The 26220-nt window shown below is 46.0% G+C and overlaps 1 protein-coding gene across 1 annotated transcript; it reads right to left on the reverse strand.

Moving 5' to 3' along the window:
• Nucleotides 1-3304: 3304 nt before the first annotated feature.
• LOC124683821 (UDP-glycosyltransferase 75C1-like) lies at nt 3305-4753 on the reverse strand. The gene has a single exon (XM_047218263.1). The coding sequence runs from the start codon at nt 4751-4753 to the stop codon at nt 3374-3376; it is 1380 nt and encodes a 459-aa protein (XP_047074219.1). The 3' UTR covers nt 3305-3373.
• Between the last annotated feature and the right edge of the window lie 21467 nt (nt 4754-26220).

Raw genomic sequence — 26220 nt, forward strand, 5'->3', positions numbered from 1 at the left:
GTAGGCTACGATTTGTGTAGAATATTTCCATTCGGTTAGGGTTTGCTGGATTTCGTTGGCGGACGGCTACATTTGCATATTAGCCTACGTGTGCCCTCTCCATCACATTAGCACGTCAATTTTATTTTAAGATGGGATACTCAAGCGGCGCCAACTTTCATGGTTTTTTTTTTATCATATTGCGGCCACGGACATTTGGTGGCCGCCGTTGGGGCCACTACCATCCATATCAGGACCGAAACATTTTTCCTGTCCACGGGCCGGCGCATCAGGACTCAGGCGGACCAAAAATTGGTCCGGAATGCCGCATTGTAGATGGCCTAACCAAACTATGTCTAAGATACACTCGGATGACCAGTCTTTTGGGAGTGATAACTTTGGTGCCCATCCAAACGGACTGACACTTCTTGCTTCCACACATGCAACCTCTGTTTCCGATCCCTCTCGCTCCTACCTACATGACTGAAACTCTATTTCTCTTATATTTCTCTCTCGTATTTCCAATGGCTACATTTCTTGTATGAATGTGAAAGCATGGAAAGTGATTGTGGAAAGTTAGCAAGGCTACCCTGACTTATATCATGACCTAATAGTAAACGCAGCATGCTATACCATCCAAACAAAAGAAAATATCTACTGTACTGTATGCTGTCAATTGAAAGCTAGATATCTTCCTACTATACCATTGAACACATATTGGTTGCTCATTTATTGGTTGCCATCCCAGCTTTATTATCACGCAAATGTTACTAGTACTACCGTCTACATAAGTAATCACAGAGTAGCAAAATTGGAAAGATATTGATGCCATGATTTATTGTAGTAAGATCCACAGTGAGCACCTTCTAGATCCGCCCTACGAGTCAACACATAGAAAGCCGAGCTGCGGTAGCATCTACATAGTCCAAATTTGTTCCCGATTTCTCTAATTCCCATCAGCAAGACTCTAAACATGAATTATTCTCTTGTAGCCCAGCTAAGCAAGATTTTCTATGAAAGTGAGAGGAAAAGTTACTACAAATTCAATGCAAGATTTCTGCTTTATCCCCTACTATTTATTATTTTGAATGGGTGTTAACCAATACTACTACGACTAGTTACAATGGGAGTATCATAAGTAGTATTATGCATGCCATGTTGGCAAAAAATCTGATGTGGCGCATCAATTAATGAGGTGAGAAATATGTGTAGTATCATAATATGATACCGTATCATAGCACGTAAAACTAGAAACCTTAATAGCAAATACATCATGTACACACAATTACATTGAGATTCTACAAAACATTAAATATGATGATATTATGATACTATCTTATGATACTATGCATTGTGGGGGTAGTATCATAAACTACTATCATGTACATGATACAAATATATGATACTTCCCATTGTGACTAGTCTACTAAAGAACATTTGTTGGAAGAACTAAGAGCATCTCCCAGTCGCGTCCCCCAAAGCGTCCCCCAAAGGGATTTGGGGCGCGCCGGACAAAAAGCGTTCCAGCCGCGTCCCCCAAAGCCCATTTTTGTCCGGCGCGGCCCGATACGGTGTCCGGCGTCCCGAGCCCGTCCCCGTCCCACAGGGGACGCTCCGGGGACGCCGGACACAACGAAAGCGAGGCGGGGAGTGGCGGGGCCGACGCGTCGGCCGGCACGGTTAATTTAAACCTAACCGTCGCCTACCTCGCGACGGAAGTTGTCCGCGCGCAGCGGCATCTTTGCCTTAATGGCGACGGAGGGGCAGGCGAGACGTCTCGTCGGTGCCGCGCAGCCTCCACGCGTCGCCGGCGTTCGCACGCCACCGCCCGTTCCCGCGCGATCTTCCCGCCTCTTCTCGTCCGTTCCGCGCTTTCTTCCCGACGCCGGCGTCTATAAAAGGTCTCCCGGCTCATCAATGGTAGCCACCACACCCCGCCGGCAACAAACACAGCCCTCGTCGCTCCACGGCCGTCTCCTCCATCACCGGTGGCAATGGCGAACCGCCCCGGCGATGGCCACTTCCCTCCACCGCCGTCTCCTCCATTGACGAGCCGGCAGCGGCGTGCGGCACTCGAGGAGGCACTCGAGGAGGAGGCCCGCCGGCGGCGTGAGGCGCAGCAGGGCGGCGGATCTAGCGGCGTTCTCCGCCCCTGCCTCCGCAGCCGAGGAGGCCGCGGCGGCAGCAGCGTGGCGAGGAGCAGCGAGTGCGACACCGTTGCGGCGTTCGACGCCTCGACGGGACAAGAGGCGCGACGGCGCCGGTACCGGGAGGAGATGGAGCAGCGATGGGCCGACGAGCGCCGGCGCCGGCGCGATGAGCGGCGGCGCTGTTCCGTGAACGGCATGACTCGATCGAGCGCCGGCGGCGTGAGTCGATCGAGCTCCGCAGCGACGGCGACGGCGGAGGAGCGTCGACAGCGGGAGGCGGCACTTACGGCGCTATGGGGAGGCGGGCGGAGCGAGTGGCGGCGGCCGACGCGTTTGCGACGGCGATGATGGAGGCGCCAACAGATGTGGAGGAGGAGGCGCCAATGGAGGAGGAGGAGGCCGAGGCGGAGGAGACCGAGGTGGAGGACGACGACGACGACGACGACGAGTTCGACTGGTCCGACGACGACGCCCCGCACCCGGACGAGACGGCCGATCAGCAACGCGCCCTCGTCGAGTCCTTCGAGTCGGAGAAGAAGCTCCGGGACGACGCCCGTGCCCTCGAAGAGGCGCATATTCGTCGCGCCATCGAGCTCTCCCTCCGGGCGGCGCAGCGAGGGACGGCGGAGGACGCGCGGCGGGAGCGGCACCGTCCGGCCACCGCCGAACGCAAGGAGAGGAGGCGCGCGCGAGGAGGAGCTGCGGCGTAGGGGAGGCGACGACGGGGCGGGGCCGTCGAACGCGCCGCCGGGCGGTCGGTAGTCTAGGTTTAGATGAAATCTAGCCGTTTTCATTCAAACTTTGTAATATATAATCAAAATTGAATGAAAACCTTTATTTTCGTGCACAAATATTCATTTGGGGGCGGCGTTTGGGGGACGCGGCTGGGGAGCGACGTCCCCCAAACGCGGCACGAACAAAACACGTCCCCCAAACGCTCGATCCGGCGCGGTTTGGGGGACGCGACTGGAGATGCTCTAAGAACGTGATTGGTAGGCCGTATGTCTGGAGACCGGCCAGATCATGGCGATGCAAATTCTCGGTGATTGGATCTCCGCATGAGTTCCTAGACCAGACAACTATACAAGCATGAAGCTTAAAACACCTCTCAGCAAAGTTCAGTGAAAACTGCCGAATCAACCTTTTCGGTGGAGTGATTAAGTGGGAATAAGATCTGCGAGGCGAATGATTTCCCTTCTTTGCAGCAGGTTAGTCTGAATAATCTCATTCATGACCTAATTTTGTCATTGCACGTCACTAGTGATGCATTCCATGAAAGCTCTCAGATTATGATCTGACGAGCCATCTTTCCCAAGAGCCTCCACGACCGCACGCTTCCACTCCGCCGCCGCGACCCGCGCGTCCCCCTGCATCACCTCCTCTACTCGTCGCCTCACCTCCGCCGCGCGCAGCACGCCGTCGCTCCCCACCTCTGCGCGCGCTCCGACGCGCCACTCGCACTCGACGAGCCACGCGTTCATCCGCTGGTCGGACATCTGGGGCACGCACACCATCGGCACGCCGCACGCGACGGCCTCCAGCGCCGAGTTCCAGCCGCAGTGCGTGACGAAGCAGCCCACCGCCGCGTGCGAGAGCACCCGCACCTGGTCGCACCACTCCACCACCATGCCGTTCTTGATCCGCGCCTCAGCCTCGGCGAGCTCCGCCTTGTTGTCCTTCCGGACGACGCAGAGGTACGGCCTCCTGCTCTCCTCGAGGCCCTGCAGCAGCTCGTCGAGCTGCTCCTTGGCCATCCTGGCCAGGCTCCCGAACGAGACGTACACCACGGAGCTGGCCGTCTTGGCGTCCAGCCATTCGATGTACTTGGCGTCGTCCTGCTTGAAGAGGCCGGCCTCGTCGCCGGCGGGGAGCACCGGGCCGATCGGGAGCACGTCGTACGCTCCCAAGGCGGCGAGCGTGCCGGCCTCGAGTTCTTCGCATGTGTTTACAAGAACCGTCGCTTTGGGGGTTTCACGGTCGAGGGCGTCGAACAGGTCGCGGGTGGTGGTGTAGATGGAGTGGAAGAAGTCGGAGGTATCGGTGGAGTCGGTGATGAAGGACGGTAAGTCCCGGACGGCCAGCGGCGGGAGGCCCGGGAGCCGCACGAGGAAGGACGGGTCGTGGCGGTGGTCGGCCACGACGCCGGCGTGGCCGTGGAAGTAGTGGTAGTAGACGGCGAGCACGGCGGCGGGCTGGATCCAGTAGAGTGCGGAGGGCAGGCCCCTGTCGCGCGCGACGTCGGCAGCCCACGGCAGGAGCATCGTGTACACGACGCGGGTCACGGGGCGGCCGCGCGCCCCGAGCGCGTCCACGAGCTCCCCGACGCTGCGCGCGCCCGCGACATGGAAGCCAGCCACGTAGGCGTTGAACGCGGCGTGGTCGCTGGTCGGCACGTACCCGGTCTCCGTGCCGTCCGAGAACGGGATGAGCTCGAGGCGGCCGTCGTCGTTGTGGTTGTTAGGTGCGTCAGCGGGGAACATGCGGCGGTGGGCGGCTTCGGTGGTTGAGAAGGTGACGAGCGCGTCTGGGGCGGCGGCGAGCAGGCGCCTGGCGAGGCGCAGCGCCGGCGCGATGTGGCCCTGGAGCGGGTAGGTGAGCACGAGGAAGTGCGGCCGCGGAGACATGTTGTTGTCCTCTCTTTTCTGACCTGCGATGGATTTCGTGTGGCTTTCGCTTTAGCTCGAGATGTACAATCTCGATCAGAGATCGACACTCGATCGGCGACGACGGTACTTGTGACTTGTGTGGAGGCGCGAGAGTGAGGCCCCGTGCTCTGTTCGTGGGCAAGCAACTTATGAGGTCAGTGCTTGCGCATGAGCTCATGTTGTCACGTGCCTACAGCCCACCATTCTACAGAATACATCCAACAGAAGAGAACAAAACCTTGCGTTGTTGCGTTTCGCGATTGGTTCGTAGAGTCCAGTTATCACTGGGCCAAGTCAACAAGAAATCAGGGACGGCGGCCAGCCGGTTCGGACAGGGGTGGTGGCGGTGAGCGCCTGCTGTTGCCGTCCTCGGACTGCCGCTCACGTTCCGCTGATCATGTCATCTGACAGGGGTTACTCCGATCTTGGGCCTGGACGTCTGAATCTGAATGAACAAACACTAGGAACTCCTGTGAACCGCATGTCCTCCATCTGTTTTCGTTTTAGAGAGGAAAGGCTAGTAAAAACACTAGGAAGAGAACAAAGCAAATCTCAGCTTGAATTTTTTTATTTTAGAGCTGGTACAGATATCTTTCCACACTTCAGATGCTCTTAGAACGTGTTTTGCTGAGTTCTGCTTTGATGATGCAGGCTCTCGTCCAAAATGCCACTAAACAGCCACCATGGTTCCATGCATCCGTCCATGATCCGCATTCTCCGGATACATTTGGCATTCTACTCAACACTGGTGATTTGTGATCCCGCTTCCTTTAATTTTATTTTCATGTCTTCTTCATGGCATACCTTTTGTCATGGCACGCAGAATGAAAATATGGATCTGCCTTCCTCTCGGGGGACGGAGATTTAAGCTAGCGCTCCGGTTGACGTCATTGGCGTTGTTAGGTTTCTTCTCCTCCTCTGGCAAGCCCCGACCTAACCAATGTCCTGCTTGCCACGGCTTGCATGATGCTACCACCTCCTATGTCGGTTCACCGCCATACCTTTCATCTCTACTTCGACTTGATTATCTCTCCGACTCCTCTCTCAATAAGTTTCGGTAAATACTACACATCGCAGGCCGACGGGAAGCAAAACATCGGACTGATCGGACGCCACCCATTCCCATTACATCGTACGGCCCCTGCATCAATGCTTCCCATGATTTTTTTGGCCCATAACATCGCACCTTGCCGCACCTCCTGCCCCAAATTTCTGTTTGCTAGCTTATCCCCCAGATTGCTCCCAAAAATTATGCCTGCATCTCTCCAAATCGATCTGATGGCATTGCATCTGCTCTCTCCGTCGCGCCGCCAATCATCTCCCCGCCGCCGCAAACCCAACAGAGACCTGCGCCTCAACGGGATCCGGGCACTGCGCTGTCACGCATGCCGCACAGTCGCGGAGAGTTTTTTTTTTGAGAACACAGTACAACGCAGACGCTCACAAACACGCACGTACAAACACCCCTATGAACGCACGCACGCACACCCTACCCCTATGAGCACCTCCGAGGGACTGAGCCGGCATATCTTGAGGTTGACGAAGTCACCACCGGCGCCTCGCCGTTGACGGGCACGTCACCTACCACCTGAAAGCATAGCGCCGGTTAAATCCTGGAATAAATCCAGGTAAATGCAAACACCCATGTCAAGTCTAGGACTTGAACCTGGGTGGGCTGGTTCCACCACAAGGGACCTAACCACCAGAGCCAAGCTCTGTTTGCGCACAGTCGCGGAGAGTTGTTGCTGCGGACTCCCTGACCGCCGCCGGCCGGCGGTCTAGACTCGGAGGCGGCATAGCCGGGCTGACCAAGCTACGCTCCACATGAAGCAGTGGATCGAAGGTTGCTTCCACTCGAACCGGGTAGGTAACTGCAGCTGACCTAGCTAGGTTCCCAATCTTGGTTTCAATTCTTTGTAAAGCTTTGTAAAGTAACATTAGCTGGTTAACTTTCATCACATAAGTACACAACCACACGATTGATCTGTTGAGATAGCAACATCTGAAATCCCTAATATTGGTATAGTGTATATAAAATTTGTGTGCTTCCAATACAAATGATTTTGTGTTAAGACAGCATTGATCTCCTGCAATGGGTATATGAATTTTCTATGCTTCTAATATAGATGATTTATGTTGACATAGCAATAATCTCTTGTTTGAAAATATCCATGCTTCATATGTACAATATACGTTTTTCTTTGGTCTACATAGTTTGCTACCTACGACCATGCTTCTTCCTTTTTGATTTTTGTTATAGTCATTTTTAGTACCATTGTAATTCTGATACTGCCCTCATGCTGCTAGTTATCACTAGTGGAAAACGGGGCAACAGACCCGGTTTGTTTGGGCCTTCAGTCCCGGTTTTCAAACCGGGACCAAAAAGGCGGGACTAAAGGGTCCCCCCTTTAGTCCCGGTTCAAAGTTGCACCGGGTCCAAAGGTGTCGCCACGTGGTGCGGCCAATGAGCTCGCGGTGGAGGGCCTTTGGTCCCGGTTCGTGGTACGAACCGGGCCTGGAGGTTCTCTGCCGCGGCAGAAAATTGCTATTTCTCTGCCGCGGCACAGGTTTAGGGTGGAGCACCGTTTCTCTGCCGCGGCAGAGTTTCAGCAATGCATATATCATTCAAGAAACCACAAAAAATCGTCGTGAATACATAGACATCGTCAACAGTACACGTAATGCATGCATATTTACAATATAAAGCTAGTCGGATCTCTTTACTAAATCTATTAGGCTTTACGAAGTTGCTCAATATCTATGACCTTCGCATAGTGCTCTCCAGTTGGGGCAATGACCTCGGTAAGAAAGAATCCCGCGATTTCCTCTTGAATTGCTCATATGCGATCCTCCGTTATGAGAGTGTCCCGCTGGCATATCATCTATATTTAAAAAGGAGATCAATATATATATATATATATATATATATATATATATATATATATGAATGGAACTCAATACAATTGATGGTACTAAGATTAATTGTGAAAATTTGTTATCGTACACGAGTGTGGAGTATAGCGGCATCCGCACCCCTGGAACAGGCCATGTCACGAATGAAGTTGCAGACTTAGTATCCACATAAGTTATTCCCGGGTTCCTGCCTCATACACTTTACGAACAAATAGTTCGATCAAACTAATAATCAAGCATCGTATTGAAAGTAAATATCATAGAGTTTCACGGACATAGCTATATATATAGTACTACTTACGGGGTAATCTTTAAATGTAAGCTCCGGTTTCCATTTACCCGAACAAGTATTGATGAACCGTTTCCAAGCCCTGCCCGACAAAAAATAATGAGTAAATGAGTTATTGATTAGTTGATGATATCGTCGAATTAGAACAGATGAAGATGCCAATACGAAATTGATTGAAATTACCTCCGGAGGATGGCAGCCATGTCCACCCATTCCGCATGTTCTTTACGTTTTGAGTCCATGACATTTACGACTCCTTTGTGAAGATCAATGATTAGGAGAATAAAGTGGAATCTGCACAAGCATAGCTCAATGATTACGAGAATAAAGTGAAAGCTGCACAAGCATAATGTATGTTATATATAACACTCACTTGAAGTTGTAGGGAAAGAATATATCCTCTTTGTTTGCTTGCTTCACTAAAAACATTAGTATGTTGTCCTCTGTGTCCTTGGGGTACTGTAGAACCGTAACTTCATGAACTGTGTCTGGGTCAATGAACCCTAGCTCGTGGAGCTTGCCTCTTGCATTCGAGCTTCTTCATTCTGCATAATTAATATATAGCGTACACAAAGAATATAGTGAGGATAATTGTTAGTGCAAATGAATGAGCTGAGCTACGGACTTAATTACATAAATAAATCACTTACATGCGGTAGCAACTGATGACAGCTTTGCCGAGGGCGTCTTGATTGAATAACTGAAACAGTTCTTCTAACTCAAGGTTTATCTCCTCGTCCCCCCGGAAGTAATGCTCATCTCTAAGATACACCGTGAGGTAGCGATCACCTCTTCGACAGGCTTTCAGGTACCATTCATGCAACCTTCGCATCTGAGTCCCTAAACGCGCGAGCTCGCCAGGTTTGACGAGATCACATCCGTATCTATACTTGTTTAGGACTTGAGCCGTTGGATAGTAATCTTCGTACTGACCTGATGCTCCCTGAGCTCTAGCCTCCCGTTCGATCATCGATGCCGTCTCTGGATCATCATAGGACTGCACGACGAAGTGGGGTATGAACTGAATGTCCTGCTGTCCAAGCTAGGCGACTTTTTTTTTGCTTTGCCCGCTCTATAGGACTGACATTTTACTTTGCAGATCACACCTCCATACAATGTATGACGCCAAGCCAGATTCTATGATGAAAGGCTGTTTTGCAGTGTGGTGGTACACCTGGGCATGAACTTGTACTACATGTGTGTTGGTCTTCTATAATTCTGGTGTTGTTGGTCATTTGTTGAAGCAAGAAATGAAGAAAGCATCTTTCAGCTTTTGGTGTTGAAGCATTGAGTGATAAGCCATGAAGATTTATCTAATTTTGTATGAAACACTAAATATAGTATTCCAAATATAATTCTTAGTTATGTAATTTTGTTGTCGGTCATTTTTTGAAGCAAGAAATGAAGGAAGCATGCTTCATCCATTTTTAGTTTTTGGTGTTGAAGCATTGGTGATAAGCCATGAAGCTTGATCCTATTTTCGATGAAGCATCAAATGTAGTAAACCATTTTTTTTACTTATTAGATGCACATACTGATTCGTTCCAAGGATGTCTAATTATGATAATGAAAATGATTTTATTATTGCTCCAAACAAAGCCATATTGTTTGAAGCAGGTTTCGTTGATCGAAGCTACAGTAGGATGTTATTGAAACAAAATTTCTATTGAATCAAAGGATTTTTATTCAGTGTGGAAGAAAATTATCCTACCTCTGAAAATAAAATTGAGTTAAGTTGCATTAGAAGCAAATTTTATTTTATTTAGATAAACACAGGTAACAAGAAACAAGATTTGCTTCCTAACAAGATCTGAAATTAGTTTCCAAATATACAAGATATATAAATAAAATCAGAGTAGTCAATGGGAATCTCACGTCATTAGCGCCGTAGTTACCAGAAAAGATTGCTAGTTAATGCCGATTCTGGCGTGACTTGAAAGCAAATCGCTACATGCAAACCACACCCTGGCCCACTCTACTTTCTGGATCATCGGACAGACGAAGCAAAGAAATCCTACGTCGGAAAAGAAGTCCGATGGGAAGCTATCTGTCGGCATCCGATCCCTAGCGCCCCCCGTAAGTTTTTGCATCGTACGATGGAAGAAGGGAAACCATGAAGAGATGAGGTGGGAAGTACATAAGGTGGGCCAAGGGCGCAAATCTCAGCGCACTGATACAAGGTAGAGGAGTCGAACAAGCTCCAAGTAAGTTCCTAGTCAGCCGATACCTAGCAAAAGCGTAAAAGTATAGAATCCATCCTCACAAAAGGGCAATTTGATGCCCCAGTTGCAACATTTGCAAGTCAAAATTTAAAAACCCGCAAACCAAAGTTTTCCACATTCCAGTACAAAAGTAGCCATAAACACGCAGTCAGCTAGGTCTTCCATTGTTCGCTCCTCTCCAAATACTACAGGCCCCTCCTCTGCCCTGGGAGTACGCGAGGGCCAATCTACCAAATGGAGTTCTTGTTTACTTGAGTTGGGGATTTTAGCAGGGTTTTGTAGTGGCACCTCGTTTGTGGTGGCGACAATAGCGGCCTAGTTAATAGTTTTTCCTTTGTCCTTATCAAAACATATGGGAAGCGTTGCCCTAACAGGGTCGCTAGTGTGTGTATATATATGGACATGATTACATCGGTTTACAAGAGTTCTACCTCTACACGGTACAGTACAGGAGACCTATACAAACTACAGTTAGCTATACAGGATGTTTAACACTCCCCCTCAATCATAACTTATCTAATTTAAGATTGCGACGAAACACAACTAGCTGTCTTGAGGATAGTGAATTTGTGAAACCATCAGGCACTTGATCTCCTGAAGGAACAAACCGAATGTCCAAAAGCTTACGAGCTACTCTCTCACAAACGAAATGATAATCTATTTCAATATGCTTTGTCCGAGCATGAAACACTGGATTAGCTGAGAGATATGTAGCTCCAATATTATCACACCATAAACATGCCGTCCTATCTTGCGGCACCCCCAACTCATTGAGTAAACTTTGCACCCATATAGCCTCCGCTGTGGCATTAGCTAGAGCCTTATACTCAGCCTCTGTACTTGAACTAGAAACAGTAGCTTATTTCCTTGCATGCCAAGAGATCAAATTTGACCCTAGAAACACTGCAAATCCTCCAGTAGATCGTCGATCATCTGGGCAACCTGCCCAATCAGCATCAGAAAAAGCACTGACTGTAGTGGAGGAAGATTTACTCAAACTTAGTCCAAGAGATATTGTGCCACGAAGGTATCTCATAATTCGTTTCACAGCTGTCCAATGAACTGCGGTAGGTGCATGAAGGAACTGACAAACCTTGTTCACAGAAAAAGCAATATCTGGTCTGGTCAGTGTAATATACTGCAAAGATCCAACAATACTCCTGTATCGAGTAGAATCCTCACTACTCAATGTCTCACCATCTGTCACAGATAGGTTTTCCAGACAAGGATAAAGGAGTATCAACTGACTTGCAATCTTTCATATTCACCCGGCTCAACAATTCATTTGCATATTTCTCCTAAGATAGAATTATACCATCATGTACCTTGTTTACCTCAATGCCAAGGAAATAGTGCAATGCTCCCAAGTCCTTCAAAGCAAACGCTAGGCCAAGATCATGAAGTAAAGCATCAACAGCCTTCTCTGATGAACTTGCAACAACAATATCATCAACATAGATAAGCATAAATATAGACACCCCCTTTGTTGTAGAATAACAGAGAAGTACCAGCCTTAGAGGCGGAAAAACCAATAGAATGAAGCTTGGAGCTCAGCCAAGCGGGACATCGGGAGCAGCGGGCGACGCAGACGTGCGCGCAGGGGAAGATGCGCTGCGGGGTCTAGCCGAAGAGGATGCTGGCGAATGCAAGGACGCCACGCGAGAGGGGACCGTGCCAGGCCTAGAAGCTGACGACGCTGATCCCGAAGCTAATCTTGCCGGTGTCTGGGCGGGAGAATCCTCTCCGATTCATGTGCCTGTGGATGAAACAACACCAAAAGACTCCCCTGGAGCAAAATTTTCAGCAGATTTTGCACGTATGACTCAGCAACAGCAGGGTAAGCAGGATTAGTGTCATTGTCAGGCTGTAATTCTTATCCCCCATGATCATGCAAATGAAGAGGTTGCAAATTAGACGGGAGAAAAATAATTTCGGCCTTTAATTGAGCACCAGCATTAGAGTGTAGAGATGCAAACGGAAAAAACAGACTCGTCGAAGACAATATCACGTGAAACATACACGCGACCAGTAGAGATATCTAAACACTAGCTTATAGCCTTTGTGAAGAGGACTATAGCCAAGAAACGCGCACTGCTTAGAACGAAACTCTAGCTTACGCTTATTGTATGGGCGAAGATTGGGCCAACATGCACATCCAAACGTGCGCAAAAAAGAATAATCACCCTTATCATCAAAGAGACGCTCTCGAGGGGTTTGGGAGTCAATGAATCGACTAGGGAGACGATTAATTAAGCAGACCGCCGTGAGAAAAGGTTCATCCCAAAATTTGTGAGGTATGGATGCATAGGCAAGAAGAGACAACCCAACTTCAACAATATGTCTATGCTTACGCTCAGCTGGACCATTATGCTGATGTGCATGTGGACAAGAAACAAGATGTGAAATCCCTACTTTCTGAAAGAAGGAGTTGAGTTTCTGATATTCTCCACCCCAGTCAGTCTGCATGGCAATAATTTTCTTATCAAAGAGTCGCTCAAAAAGGTGCTGAAATCATGGAATTTCTGAAACACATCATATTTTTGTTTCAAAAGATAAATCCATGTGAACTTGCTATAATCATCAATAAAACTGACATAGTATTTATATATTCCAACTGAGGCTGGAGCAGGGCCCCAAACATCAGAAAACACAAGTTCAAGAGGAAAAGTAGAAACACTTGATGACTTAGGATAAGGTAATTGATGACTCTTGGCCTTTTGATAGGCATCACACACAGACTCTTGTACTGACTCACTGAAAGGAATTTTATTATCTCGAAGCACTTGATGAACCACCGCCAAGGATGGATGACCTAGGTGCCTATGCCAAAGCGAGGGATATTACTTGATGATACCATGAGCTTGCCGACCAGTGGATGAAGATGATGTAAGCGGCAAGGGGTAGAGAGCATCCACACATCTACCTTGAAGCATGATTTCCCTGGTGTCCTGATCCTTGACAAAAAAGGAATTAGACCAATATTCAACAAAGGCATGATTATCTCTGGTTAGACGACTAGTGGATAAAAGGCTTTTGGAAGCTTTGGGAACATGCAGAATATTCTTAAGATGCAAATCATGAGTAGGGGTATGAAAAACAGAATGACCAACATGACTTATATCCATACCTGTACCACTGACCGTGTGAATCTTCTCATTCCCATTGTATCGATCTCGCACTTGCAGCTTCTCTAGCTCACTGACATAATCCGTTGCACCAGAGTCGTTGTACTAGTTCGTATCAACACCATAGGATCCACCATACGCTGCTCCAACTGATTTATCAGGACCCACATAGCCTTTGCGGAATCTCTTCCAACAGTTTAGAGCAATGTGATCCTCCTTGCCAGATACTTGATAGATATCATTACTGCGACCGGCATTGCTGCGCCCGCCGCGCTGGTTTCGGCCGCCGTTGCCTCGGCCACCACCATAGCCATCACGATTGTTGCGCTAATCATAGATGCGCTCATAATTCCGCTGGTTGTAATCAGACTGTTGATCACGGTACTGATACTGCTGCTCCTGATATTGCCCACGGCCACGGCCCCGACCACCAAGGTTAGCCAAGTTGGCCGATGCACCATCACATATTGAACTACCATGTTCCTCAAAAGTATATACCAGATTACTATAACATGGCTCCCATGTTATTCAAACAAAACAGCTACATAAAAAAATCAGACACATTGACCTACCATATTTGTTGGACTACCTACCAAGTAAGTACAACATGGCTACCAGGAAATGAATTGCCTATAAAACAAACCATCACCATACAACTACCATATTTAAAAAAAAAATACCTACCAGGTTAGTACAACATGGCTACCAGGAAATGAATTGCAGATAAAACAAACCATCATCATACACCTACCATATTTTAAAAATTACCTACCAGCTTAGTATAACATGGCTACAAGGAAAATGAATTGCACATAAAACAAACCATAATCATACACCTACCATAGTTTAAAATTTTTTACCTACCAGCTTAGTGTAACATGGCTACCAGGTTCATCAGATGCATCGTTATTCACACGCTACTACCAAAGTTGTTTAATTACAAATCATACTACTATAACATGGATAACAGGTGCATCATAAAAATTCACTGACCTACAATATATCTCATGCAACTACTGCATTTTCCTTGGACTACTACAATATTAAAACACACAAAAAACATGGTTTCAAAAACACATACATGGTGACGCTTACAAACTGCTTTCCCTTTACGACCAGTATTGTTCTGCGCTGCCTTCCTCCTAGCCATGGTGGTACCACCTATGATTAACAAACAAAAATCCACTTTGTAGAAAAAAATGAGAGTGACATAATTACAAAAGGATATGGAAAAAAAAAGAGACTCCCCACATCATATCCAGTACCCATTTTGCTTCTTACTCCACATCATATCCCTAGCTCTAATGTAATCCTATTTTCCTTATCCACTGACTCAACTCATATCCCTAGCTCTAAAGACATACAACAAAAAACAGAGGCCATGGCTGGATAGTGGAGCTAGGGATCATGCTAATAACAGCACATTGCAAAAATGGCAAACCAGAAAGCCTGTAGGAGCTACAAAATTATGCTCCATCGGTAGAAAAATGTAGGACGGGGTTCACATCCTCGCAACCCCACCACCCACCTCACCGTCAACCTCGCCATCGCCGCCATGCCCAATGAGAAGCTCCAAAACGAGCTTGTCGCGCAGCTAGATTAGTACTGACACTCAAGACTACCACCATCGTCATAGAGATGTAGCGAGGAGGGAAGAGGAACCTTAGGCAACCAACAGGACGGCCGTGCACTCCTCATCGCATTCATGCCATTCGTGCCCAGCGGTGGCCTACCCCTCGAGGACTTCACAGCGACACAGACCTCAGCCGGCGCGTGCCCAAAAACGACGGGACCTCCTCGACGGCGGACTCCCAACGGCGGAGACCTCACCTCGGCACGTGCCCCAAAGAAAGACGTGGCCTCCTCGACGACGTCCTCCCCAGCGCTTCCTCGGCGTAGCTTACCTCCCTCAATGTGAAGCCCGACGGCGGTCTCCATCGACAGCTCGAATCTGTCTGGAGCCATCACGGGGGCGAGCCTTACCGCTCGTCGTCGCAGAAGCGCCCTGCCCTCCGCCGCAGAAGCTCCACACGAGCACCGCAACGCCGCAAAAAAACCACCCACCCCCAGCCAAAACCCCAGACCCACCGACGACTAGCGATTCCGACCGCCGGGGACGACGAACTAGCAGCATAAAATACACACACATATGGCGACGAGAACGGCTAAAAAGCCACCAGCAGATGCGGGGAGACTCACCGAGGGAGCGCGTGTGGCGGATCTAGTCGCCGGCCTCAAGGAACCGGAGAAACGCCGGCGGCGAGCGAGCTCCGCCCCCAAATCGCCTCCGAGAGGGAAAAGGAGAAGAGAGAGAAACCGACAGCGAAAATGGGCGGTGGGAGAAAAATATCTGAAAATAATTTCAGGTAGCCCGGATCCCGAAATTCAAACGCACAGACGCTGACATGTGGGGCTCCAAAACTTGTCCAAAGCGGCCGTCCACCCGAGCGACATGGTCGTGCGCTCGCTCCCTTAGATGGCGACGCACGCATCGCGACGCAACTGTCGCACGGAGAGGCCGGTGCGCTTTTGATTAGATTTCTCCAAAACAGAAACAGAGATTGTTTTTTGACAGCAGAAACAGAGAAGCAAAATATGTTGTTGCCACCCGGTGGCAATGCCCCCCCACTGGTTGCCGTCCGATCCAGCTTAGAGATTCTCACTCACTATCACATGTCATGCTACTAATTACCTAGACAATCTGCAAACCTGCTGCCCAGACTGTAGCTATGGCAGTGTTAACATCCACCCCAAGCAGGAAATGATCAGAGAGTGGCAGGTATGTCCAGCGGTGGACTGGGTAGTCAAAGTCTATCACTATGTTTGCGAGCATGTGGTCAGCTACACAGGAACAGTAAGATACCTGATTCATGCATGCATGAATCGTGTGTAGTAATGATTAACTGCCAACATGTATTGATAGATAGTGCATGGTAATATCCAACAAACAAAATATTCGTACGTTGGGAAGCTAGCAGCAAAATCCAGCAACTTATCTGCTTAGCTTCTACCTGAGCTGTCTCGGGACTTTGTCTAGCTCTGTGCATGTCTTGCTGTATTAAATCGAGCCAACTTTGCAAATTCGTAGTTCACGTTAGGAAGTATAGAACATGTTGCATCCTTCAATCGGACCTACGCCAACAGACCTGTAGCTCCGCTCTGCGGCGCTGTCCGTCGACTCCGGCCGGACGGATGTCTTCAATCTGGGACGAGCTAGCAAAGGGCAGCGGCTGCTTCTGCTCTGCGTCGTGTATTGTTTGAGAGTGACACGCATCATCACTCCCACATCTCGCGCCAAAAAAACTGTACACTGGCGGCTCTGAAAAAGAAACAGCTTGTTTTCATGCTTACTAGTGATCAATTCTATAAATTTTACCCGGATGTTTCGGTCAAATATATATAGGTCCATGCTGACCAGTGTTTTAGTGTGCTCATGCATGCAACGGCAGATGCTCCCATGTGGGAAAGAGGGGCCAGCTTGCTTGTTGCTGCACCTCTGCACCCTGCATGCTGCATATCAACGTGAAATTAGGAGCAAATTAGGTTTGCATGCGATCATAAATGCGATCTAGACAGGGTTAGTCACTGTAGAACGAATCTCAAGCATAACATCGGACGGTAGCCAGCGGGGGGGCATTGCCACCGGGTGGCAACAAATCCACACTCAACAGAGAATACAATCGACTTGTCTTTAATTTAATCAATTTTAAGTCGCTCGCCGCTCGAGCCTCGAGAGTACATAAGATGTGCTCCTAGAACAGAGAAGTCAGTGACACCGTTTCTCTACTTTTTTTTCTTTTTGAAACATAGTTTTGCAGGTTGTAATATCACTTATTTGACTGCAAAAGATACAAGTGATCCCATTGTACATGGGAGTTCTATTGAAGAGCGGGAGTTGAATCCATTATTTGGCTTGTTTGCTCGTTGCATGTTTGCATTGTGCCACTCCTTTGACTTGCCTTCCATCTCATTATCTGCGACAATCGACCGTGTAGTATGATTGGATCAATATAACGAAAAATATATGAGTTTAGCCTGTTCGAGGAAATGCTGTCAATGATTTTGAAGTATCAGAAAGTCACGATGGTATTTTTCAATTTGGCATTTTTCAGTTTTGAGAAGATCCGCGGTGGCATGCATAAGACATATGTCTTGAAAAAAGCAGCCCAGTCAAGGAAACAGTGTGACACATTTTTTTTCAATTGTAAGCTTTTTTTCAATCGTAAGCTTTTTCAATTGTAAAACGAGTGAAATGTGTGACATGTCCTCTTGAGAATCCAGGGGTGTACCCCTCACATTTTCTAAGCAAAAGTCACAGGTTTCTTGCATCTTTGTGGTGTTCTCTGCACCATGTGAATGTATATATGCAAAGTCAAAAGATTTACTATTGTCGTTGTTGTTGTTGTATCTCTCAAGAGAGTTGAGTCCTTTTATTGTTGGCACATGAAAACCGGCTCGTCGACCTCCATGTTGTCCACCGACATAGGTTCCACCAGCTTCGACTGTGAAGTTCCCGGGTTAGACGGAGCAGTCCTTGAGTTTACTGGATCAATGTCCATCGGAACACCATTTGATTCCGGAACAAAATTTGACTCTGGTTCCAGTCTTGGCTTGATTGATGGCTTCCGAAGGTGCACCAGGGCTATGCCGGGTGGGATCTCCTGCCGGGATGAGCCTAACTTGGACAAAGTGTCGGCTGCTTTGTCTGCTCGAGGTACATGATGGAATTCACAGCCCTCAAAGAATTCGACAACCTGTTGCACGTGAAACCGGTATGACACCATGTTCGCATCTCTGGCATCTCAATCCCCGGAACACTGATGTACCACCAAATCTGAATCACCGTAACAGATAATCTGGCGTACTCCTATCTCTTTCGCCACCTTGAGCCCATGCGCAAGTGCTTCATACTCGGCTACATTGTTAGATGCTCTGAAGTGAATCTGCAATACATATCTGAGGTGATCTCCTTTGGGTGAGGTGATGACTACTTCGGCACCGAGACCCTCTTTGAGTTTGGAGCAGTCAAAGTGCATCGTCCAGTATTTAGATTCCGCTTCGGGGCACATATGGAGCCAGCTTCGGTGCTTGTACTGCATCTCGGCCCCGTCCACCAAGAAATATGCCAATGCATGTGACTTGATTGCATCTCTTCTTTCATAGTGGGGCACATATGGAGCCAGCTCAATTGCCTATTTGGCTATTCTGCCGCTGGCATCCTGTGGTGACCCGGCATACCACTGCATGGTGTAGTATGCAAGTCTGATATAACACCAATGAAACACTGTTCCATCAGTATTATATCGCTCAGAGTGATACAACAGAAACATATGCGGGTCCAAGGCATGTCTATAGAATTACATACATACTCTGTTACATAAGATCAGCACAGCCTCCTACTTTACAATGAGGTAAATCTGCAAATAAACTCCAGAAGAACGACTCGTAGTCTAATCCTATCACGAACTCTATTTGTAGAGTATTTGACTAGGTATAGGGGCTATGAATAGATTCTAGCTAAATAGGAGCTAGGTTTAGGAAGCTAGTTCCTTTCTATTGCTAATCTAGGTTTTCTCCTTGCTGGATGTGGTGTTTGATTCTTCTGACAGGTTTCTGTCCCTTGAAGTAGTTGTTCACTCCTCGGTCTTCGAGTTGCACTGTAGATCCTCCTTCATGCCTCCATATCTAAGCAGGGGATTTAAGAGTGGGATGAGTACGAGCGTACTCAACAAGTTCATTATAGGAAAGAGGTGTTTAATGCACTAGCTACAGCATTAGACCAGAAAGTATAATACCAATGCAGGTTTTCATAACCATTTTTTCAAAAGGTTGCTTTTATTCAGAAGAACTATGTCCGCCAGCCTTCACCGGTTTACTAGAACTTCATGGAGTTCCTTTCCGGCAGCGTTCGCAGTTCCAAACCTGGAACAGGGAATGACAGGTAACGATTCATTACACTCTGCAGAGGTGTGTTGCTTTACCATTAGAGATCTTAACCTTGGTGCCAACCGAGTTGCATGCTCGTTCACACTTCCTTTGGTGTGAGGCCCGGTATAAGGTCATAGCCAATTATATTCCTCCGCTACCTCGCACACCCACCCGTTGCTGCATACCCCGACCCTGGGTCCTCGCCGGTGCTCTTATACCAATTAAGGACGGCCCCCGACCACGACGACAGACTGGGATGAAACCAAACTCCTTCGCCGGTAGCTGCAACCCATCATAGACCACATTACCGTGGGGAATTAGAAGGGGATCCCCACCCTCAAGTTGTTCCGCAAGACGCAACCGCTACGGTAAGCACTGCATTACCGTGGGGAATTAGAAGGGGCTCCCCACCCTCCAGTTGCTCCGCAAGATACAACTGCTACGGTAAGCGCATCCGTTGATGTACAAGAGGTGGAAATACAATTGACTATTCCGTCCCACTCCAGATCTTATGGTTAACACGGTTATTACGGCACAAGAATTATTGGACGACATTTTTTGTTTAATCCTAGATGGATATAAACCCTTGCAATGGAACCTCCACCATATCAACACAATCCATGGTTCCATTGCCCACCACATAATCATATTCATAGTTATGAAAATAGTGGTTTTGCTTTTTATGCAATAGTGATAAACATAGTACTTTGCAAGTAATTTGGTAAAAATACTCAAATGACATGAGCAAGCGATGAAATTGCCTTTCTTGACTGCAAGATTATGCAGACAAGGTCTTCGATACGCAATAACTCCAAATTCTGAAATAGCATCATCGTCCGGCAAGGACGATGTTTAAAAGATTGCCAAGGATGCAATAATGCATAAATATGAGATGCATTCGCTCTAAACGTGACCTAACTCCGATGATTTAGGATTAGTGAGTTGGTATGATTGGTTTAGGGTGTGTTGCATTTTTAGAGTGATTCACAAACAAGGTTCTTATTAGGGTTTTGTTGTCTTAGAATCATAAGCAAGTGGTAAAATGCATAGTAATAATCATACACACCAAAGAATAGTAGTTGTATAATATGTAAAGAGCAGTTTGTCACTTTTAGGTCCTATAGTGCATGGTTGATGATTATTTATTATATAATTCAAAAGAATAACTTTTGAAGAACATGTTCTTTAATGAAGAACCAGTATAATAATTAGGTTTGTGGGTTCTTGGGTTTACTATGGTTTTCAACTAGTTTCTAGGGTTAGTATTAGATGGATCCCAACCATGTTGGTTTCATCAATAGCTAGAGCTTGTGGGGTGGAATTGAGCCTAAGCATCTTGAGCAATTTATTATAAATAGTTGCTATCAAGGTTGGTATGCCTTGCTGGTGATAGCTGGTTATTGGCTATAGGTCCTATTAGGCAGGATTGATGATGATTCCTTATTTTCTTTAAAAGAACTAGCAGGGTGACCCGCACATTTGTGCGGCTAGATTTCATATGTCCTATTGCTCATAGAATTTGACACGAAACATTTGTATTGTGTAACTTTTACCCCTACTTTATGTAAGTTTTTTTGATTAAAAATAAAAGATGATAATACATTATAATTTACTTGCAGTATATGGGGGAGGGGTTTTACAAAAATATTATTGACTGAAAAGAAATTATGTGCCTCATGTTTCCAGAAATATAAATATTGTTGCAAATTATATTATTTTATTTCTACAATATGTATCAAACTTTTGTCAATTATTTGAATTATATGCATTGCAAGAGCATACAATTTTCTCCCGTATAGGCTATAGATACAATCCGCTGGTGACATAATCACTTCCTTTATTTCACCCAAAAGATGATCACAAATTTTTTGCGTGCAACTATATATTAACAGGTTTTAATAAACAAAGTGTTTCATCTAAATCAATAGCTATTTTAGAATCATTAATCCAGCCGAATAAAAAATCATACAGAAAAATATACATGCATGCGAGCTAAGTCACGTGGTTTGTAATATAATCATTGGATATGGGGACATGTAAGCATCTTCATTCATATTGATCATCATGGCCATTCTGTGCCCTAGCTTCTTCCATCGAGTATAACTTAATACGTGGCGCCGTGGCTAACCAGCTTACATCATGCTGAAGCCACATGCCACAACTGAGTTTAATACAGTAACCTACTTGGCAATCGAGTCCATCCCACGCCTTGGATCGAACAACAAACCAGTTATTGATAGAAATAGATCTTTGAGGCAAACTAATTAGTATGGTTACCAACCTTTGTTCTTTTGCGTCTATATGATCGGCTTTACCGAGACTTCAGCCGATCAGCCTCATATTATCTTGCATATCAATAGATATATATGTGCACCACTTTTTTTCTATACTGCCTGTAGCGAGCTGAGAAATATACACAACATATGTTGTATGATTTATTGTAAAGAAAGAAGTAGGTTGAGCACTCAAAAGTAAACTGAAGCTCGCGTGTAATTACCTTGCTTCGGGGCTGTCCGGATGTGTTTGCAGGATATACGACTAAATTTGATCGATCGATCTATCTTGTACAGCGTCATGCATCTTTTCAGTCCGGATTGTCTAGAGAGCAAGGAAATTTGTAGACCATATATGTCGTATATTGTATAAAAGTAGATGCAGCACTCAAAGGAAATTAAATCTCACATTTATTTACATGGCGATGGGCTGATCGGCAGGGTGTGCAACCGCGATCCAAGTCTTAGTTGGATTGATCGATTCATCCATTATGGCTGCCCCTTGTTTAAAAAAAAAAATTTATGGCTGCCCTGCATGGTGTATGCTAGCTGTATGCATGAGATTGAAAACAAACTAACCTTCACGTGTATGCACAGGAGCAGAGTGGACCTGGAGGAAACTTGGGGGCGATCGGAATACCACGGCATAGCAGTAGTATGCCTGAGGAAACTGCACTTCGATGGATCGGAATACGACGGCCGCGGCAACATAGGTACGTGAGAGAACGCTAGATTGATGTAGGTATGCTCTCGATCGATCTAGATCATATAACTCCACGATGCGGCGGCCACGATGCGCGAAAGAAAGAAAAGGGCAACGGTGTGAGAGAACACGTTATGCTTGTTTTAATGGCAGCCGTGGGTGCTTTTATAGAATCCTAACTAATCTGAAACAAATACAATGGCAGCCGTAGTTTTTTACGCGTGGCTATTTTAAATCTGAGCTGTTCTCTTTTATGTGCTAAATCTGAGCCGTTATTTGTCTTGTGCTTTAATTATATAATAGATAACTTTTGAAGAACATACTTCTTAAGTAATAAGAAGTATTACAATTAAGGTTGAGGTTGTCTAGGTTTTACTTTTGAATTCATCACGTAAAGAATAATTGGTTCCTAAATAAGGTGGTTTATAAACATATTACACTATTAGGGTTTAGGGTGTATGGCAATTGATGCCAAATATTAAGCATGGTTGCTATATAGAGTTTATCACAATGGTGTGATACTAAATAGGGATAAATAAGGATGATGGCTTTGGTAATAGGATCTAGGGTTTACACTTGGTTGATGATACGTCTCCAACGTATTTATAATTTCTGATGTTCCATGCTTGTCTTATGATAATACCTACATGTTTTGTTCACACTTTATGATGATTTTATGCGTTTTCCGGAACTAACCTATTGACGAGATGCCGAAGGGCCAGTTGTTGTTTTCTGCTGTTTTTGGTTTCAGAAATCCTACAAAGGAAATATTCTTGGAATCGGACGAAATCAATGCCCAACATCTTTTTTTCCCGGAAGCTTCCAGAAAGTCAAAGGGGGACCAGAGGGGGCCCTGGGGGCCCCACACGTGGCGGTGGCGCGGCCCAGGGGGGGCGCCCCCTACTGTGTGGAGGCTCTGTGGCCCCTCCGACTCCGCATCTTCGCCTATTTAGGCCTCCCTGACCTAAAACATCGACACCGATTGACGAAACCCGAGAAAACCTTCCAGAGCCGCCGCCATCGCGAAACTCCAATTCGGGGGACGAAGTCTCTCGTTCCGCACCTGCTGGGACGGGGAATTGCCCCCGGAAGCCGTCTCCACCGCCATCTTCACCGCCATCGCTGTCTCCATGATGAGGAGGGAGTAATTCACCCCCGAGGCTGAGGGCTCCGCTGTAGCTATGTGGTTCATCTCTCTCTTTGTGATCTAGTTGAATATCATCTATGTGCTACTCTAGTGATGTTATTAAAGTAGTCTATTCCTCCTCCATGATGTAATGTTGACAGTGTGTGCATCATGAAGTACTTGGTATATGCTATGATTGTGATCTCTTGTAGATTATGAAGTTAACTATTACTATGATGGTATTGATGTGATCTATTCCTCCTTTCATAGCTTGTCGTTGACAGTGTGCATGCTATGTTAGTACTTGGTATAATTGTGTTGATCTATCATGCACTCTAAGGTTATTTAAATATGAATATCGAATGTTGTGGAGCTTGTTAACTCCGGCATTGAGGTGCTCTTGTAGCCCTACACAATTAGTGGTGTTCATCATCCAACAAGAGAGTGTAGAGTGGTTTTATTATGTGATCAATGGTTAGAGTGTCCACTAGTGAAAGTAGGATCCCTAGGCCTTGTTTCCAAACATCGAATCTCCGTTTGTTTATCGTTCCGTTGCATGTTTACTCGCTGCCATATTTTATTCAGATTGCTATTGCCACTCATATTCATCCATATCATTTGCATCTCACTATCTCTTCGCCGAACTAGTGCACCTATACATCCGACAAGTGTATTAGGTGTGTTGGGGACACAAGAGACTTCTTGCATTGTGATCGCAGGGTTGCTTGAGAGGGATATCTTTGACCTCTTCCTCCCCGAGTTCGATAAACCTTGGGTGATCCACTTAAGGGAAAACTTGCCGCCGTTCTGCAAACCTCTGCTCTTGGAGGCCCAACACTGTCTACAGGAAAAGGAGTGTGCGTAGACATCAAGCTATTTTCTGGCGCCGTTGCCGGGGAGGAAAGGTAAATGGTACTCACACTCCGGATCTCGGCTACTAAGCTATTTTCCGGCGCCGTTGTAAGTGCTCGAAGCTATTTCCTTTAGATCCTGCAATTGCATCTTTTTGTTTCTTGTTTATCACTAGTTAGGCATAATGGAAAACAACTATGAGCTTTTTAATTTATTTCCTAAGTTAAGACATGAATTATGTGATGCGAAAATTAAAGAACCTATGGAACCTCATTTGCATGCTAGTAGCAATGTTATTAGTATGAACGCAATCACTGCTAATGCTATGGAGAAGTCTAAGCTTGGGGAAGCTAGTTTTTATGATCTTTTTAGCTTCCCATCTTTAGGGGAGAAAATTTGCTGTGATAATTCTTTATCTCCCATATGCGATAACTCTAATGATGCTTGTGATATTTTAAATCCACCAACTGCAAGTACTGCATTCGAGATACCCATGAAAATTATTGAACGTGTTATTGATAACCGCTATGAAGGGGATGGAACTGTCCATCCTGGAGATCATTTACTGTTTTTGCATGAATTATGCGGGTTATTCAAGTGTGCAGGTATCTCTATGGATGAAGTGAGGAAGAAACTATTTTTCTATTTCGATGTCTGGTAAAGCGGCGCATTGGTATAAATTGCTGAAGAATAGTCATTCTCTTGGTTGGGAGGGAATTGTATCTCTCTTTTATTCTAAATTTTATCCTCCTCATGAAGTGCATATTGATAGGAATTACATTTATAACTTTTATCCTCGTGATGGAGAGAGTATTTCTCAAGCATGGGGGAGATTGAAGTCACTAATGCTCAAATGTCCCATTCATGAGCTTCCCGTAATGTTATTATTAATAATTTTTATGCAAGGCTTTCAGGACATCACAAGGACTATCTAGATGCCTGTTCGGAGGGATCTTTCACAAGCAAGGAGGTTGAAGCTAGGTGGGATCTTCTTGATCGGATTGAGGAGAATGCTGAAGATTGGGAGAACAACAGGGGTAAAGATTTAGGTATAAATTATGATTATGACTGCATTGAAGCTTTTATGGATACTGATAAATTTCGAAATATGAGCGCTACTTATGGTCTTGACTCTCAAGTTCTGCAAATCTTTATAAAGCCTTTGCTTCTCATTTCGAATTGCCTAAGAAGAATTTTGATAAGTATCATGAACCTTTTAAAGATGCTTGCATGAAGGATGAAATTGTTGTTAATGATTGCAATAAACATGCTCAAACTCCTAAGAATGCTATTTCCTATAAGCATGTTAATTTTTGTGGAATGAATAGACCTTGTGGAATCAATAAAATCAAAGATGAATATTGTATCCATCATATTAATGAAAAAACTAGAAAGTGGTCTAGGGCTCTAGATGATCTTGGTAAAAAAGTTTGTGCCCTCTATCCTTTTATTTGTGAACTTTGCCATGGAGTGGGTCATTTTAATTTTCAATGCTCCTCCAATGATAATTTGAACTCCATGAGTGCTACAAATTTGTATTGTGATGATAAAATTACTCCTAATCAGCATGATGAACTTACTTTATTTTTGTGGTGTGAAGAGTTATCAAGAAAAATCTCTTTGTTACATATGAGTGATCTTGATATTGATGATGTCCTGCATGGGTATTTTTCTTATTGCATTGATAATTGCCATACAAATACTTACATACAAAATATTTTAGAAGATGACACCTTGCCAAAATATGATAGGACCGCTGTGTGTTTTGAACTTATTAATGAAAAGGAGGAATCCTCCCAAGTTTCTTCTATTGTTTCTAGAAATAAATCAGGTTATGTGGAAAAGCCTCCCTTCAAGCCTCTTCCTCCTAAAGAAGGGAACGAGGAGAAGGAAGAGAAGAAGAAAAAGAAGAAGGGAGCGAAGAAGAAGCGAACGAAGAAGGAGAAGAAGAAGGGAAATAAAGAGAAAAAGGTAACAGCATATCCCCGCGTGAATGAGATAACGATAGGTAACCG

The sequence above is a fragment of the Lolium rigidum genome, chromosome 1 (assembly GCF_022539505.1).
Source record: "Lolium rigidum isolate FL_2022 chromosome 1, APGP_CSIRO_Lrig_0.1, whole genome shotgun sequence".
Lineage (NCBI taxonomy): Eukaryota > Viridiplantae > Streptophyta > Magnoliopsida > Poales > Poaceae > Lolium > Lolium rigidum.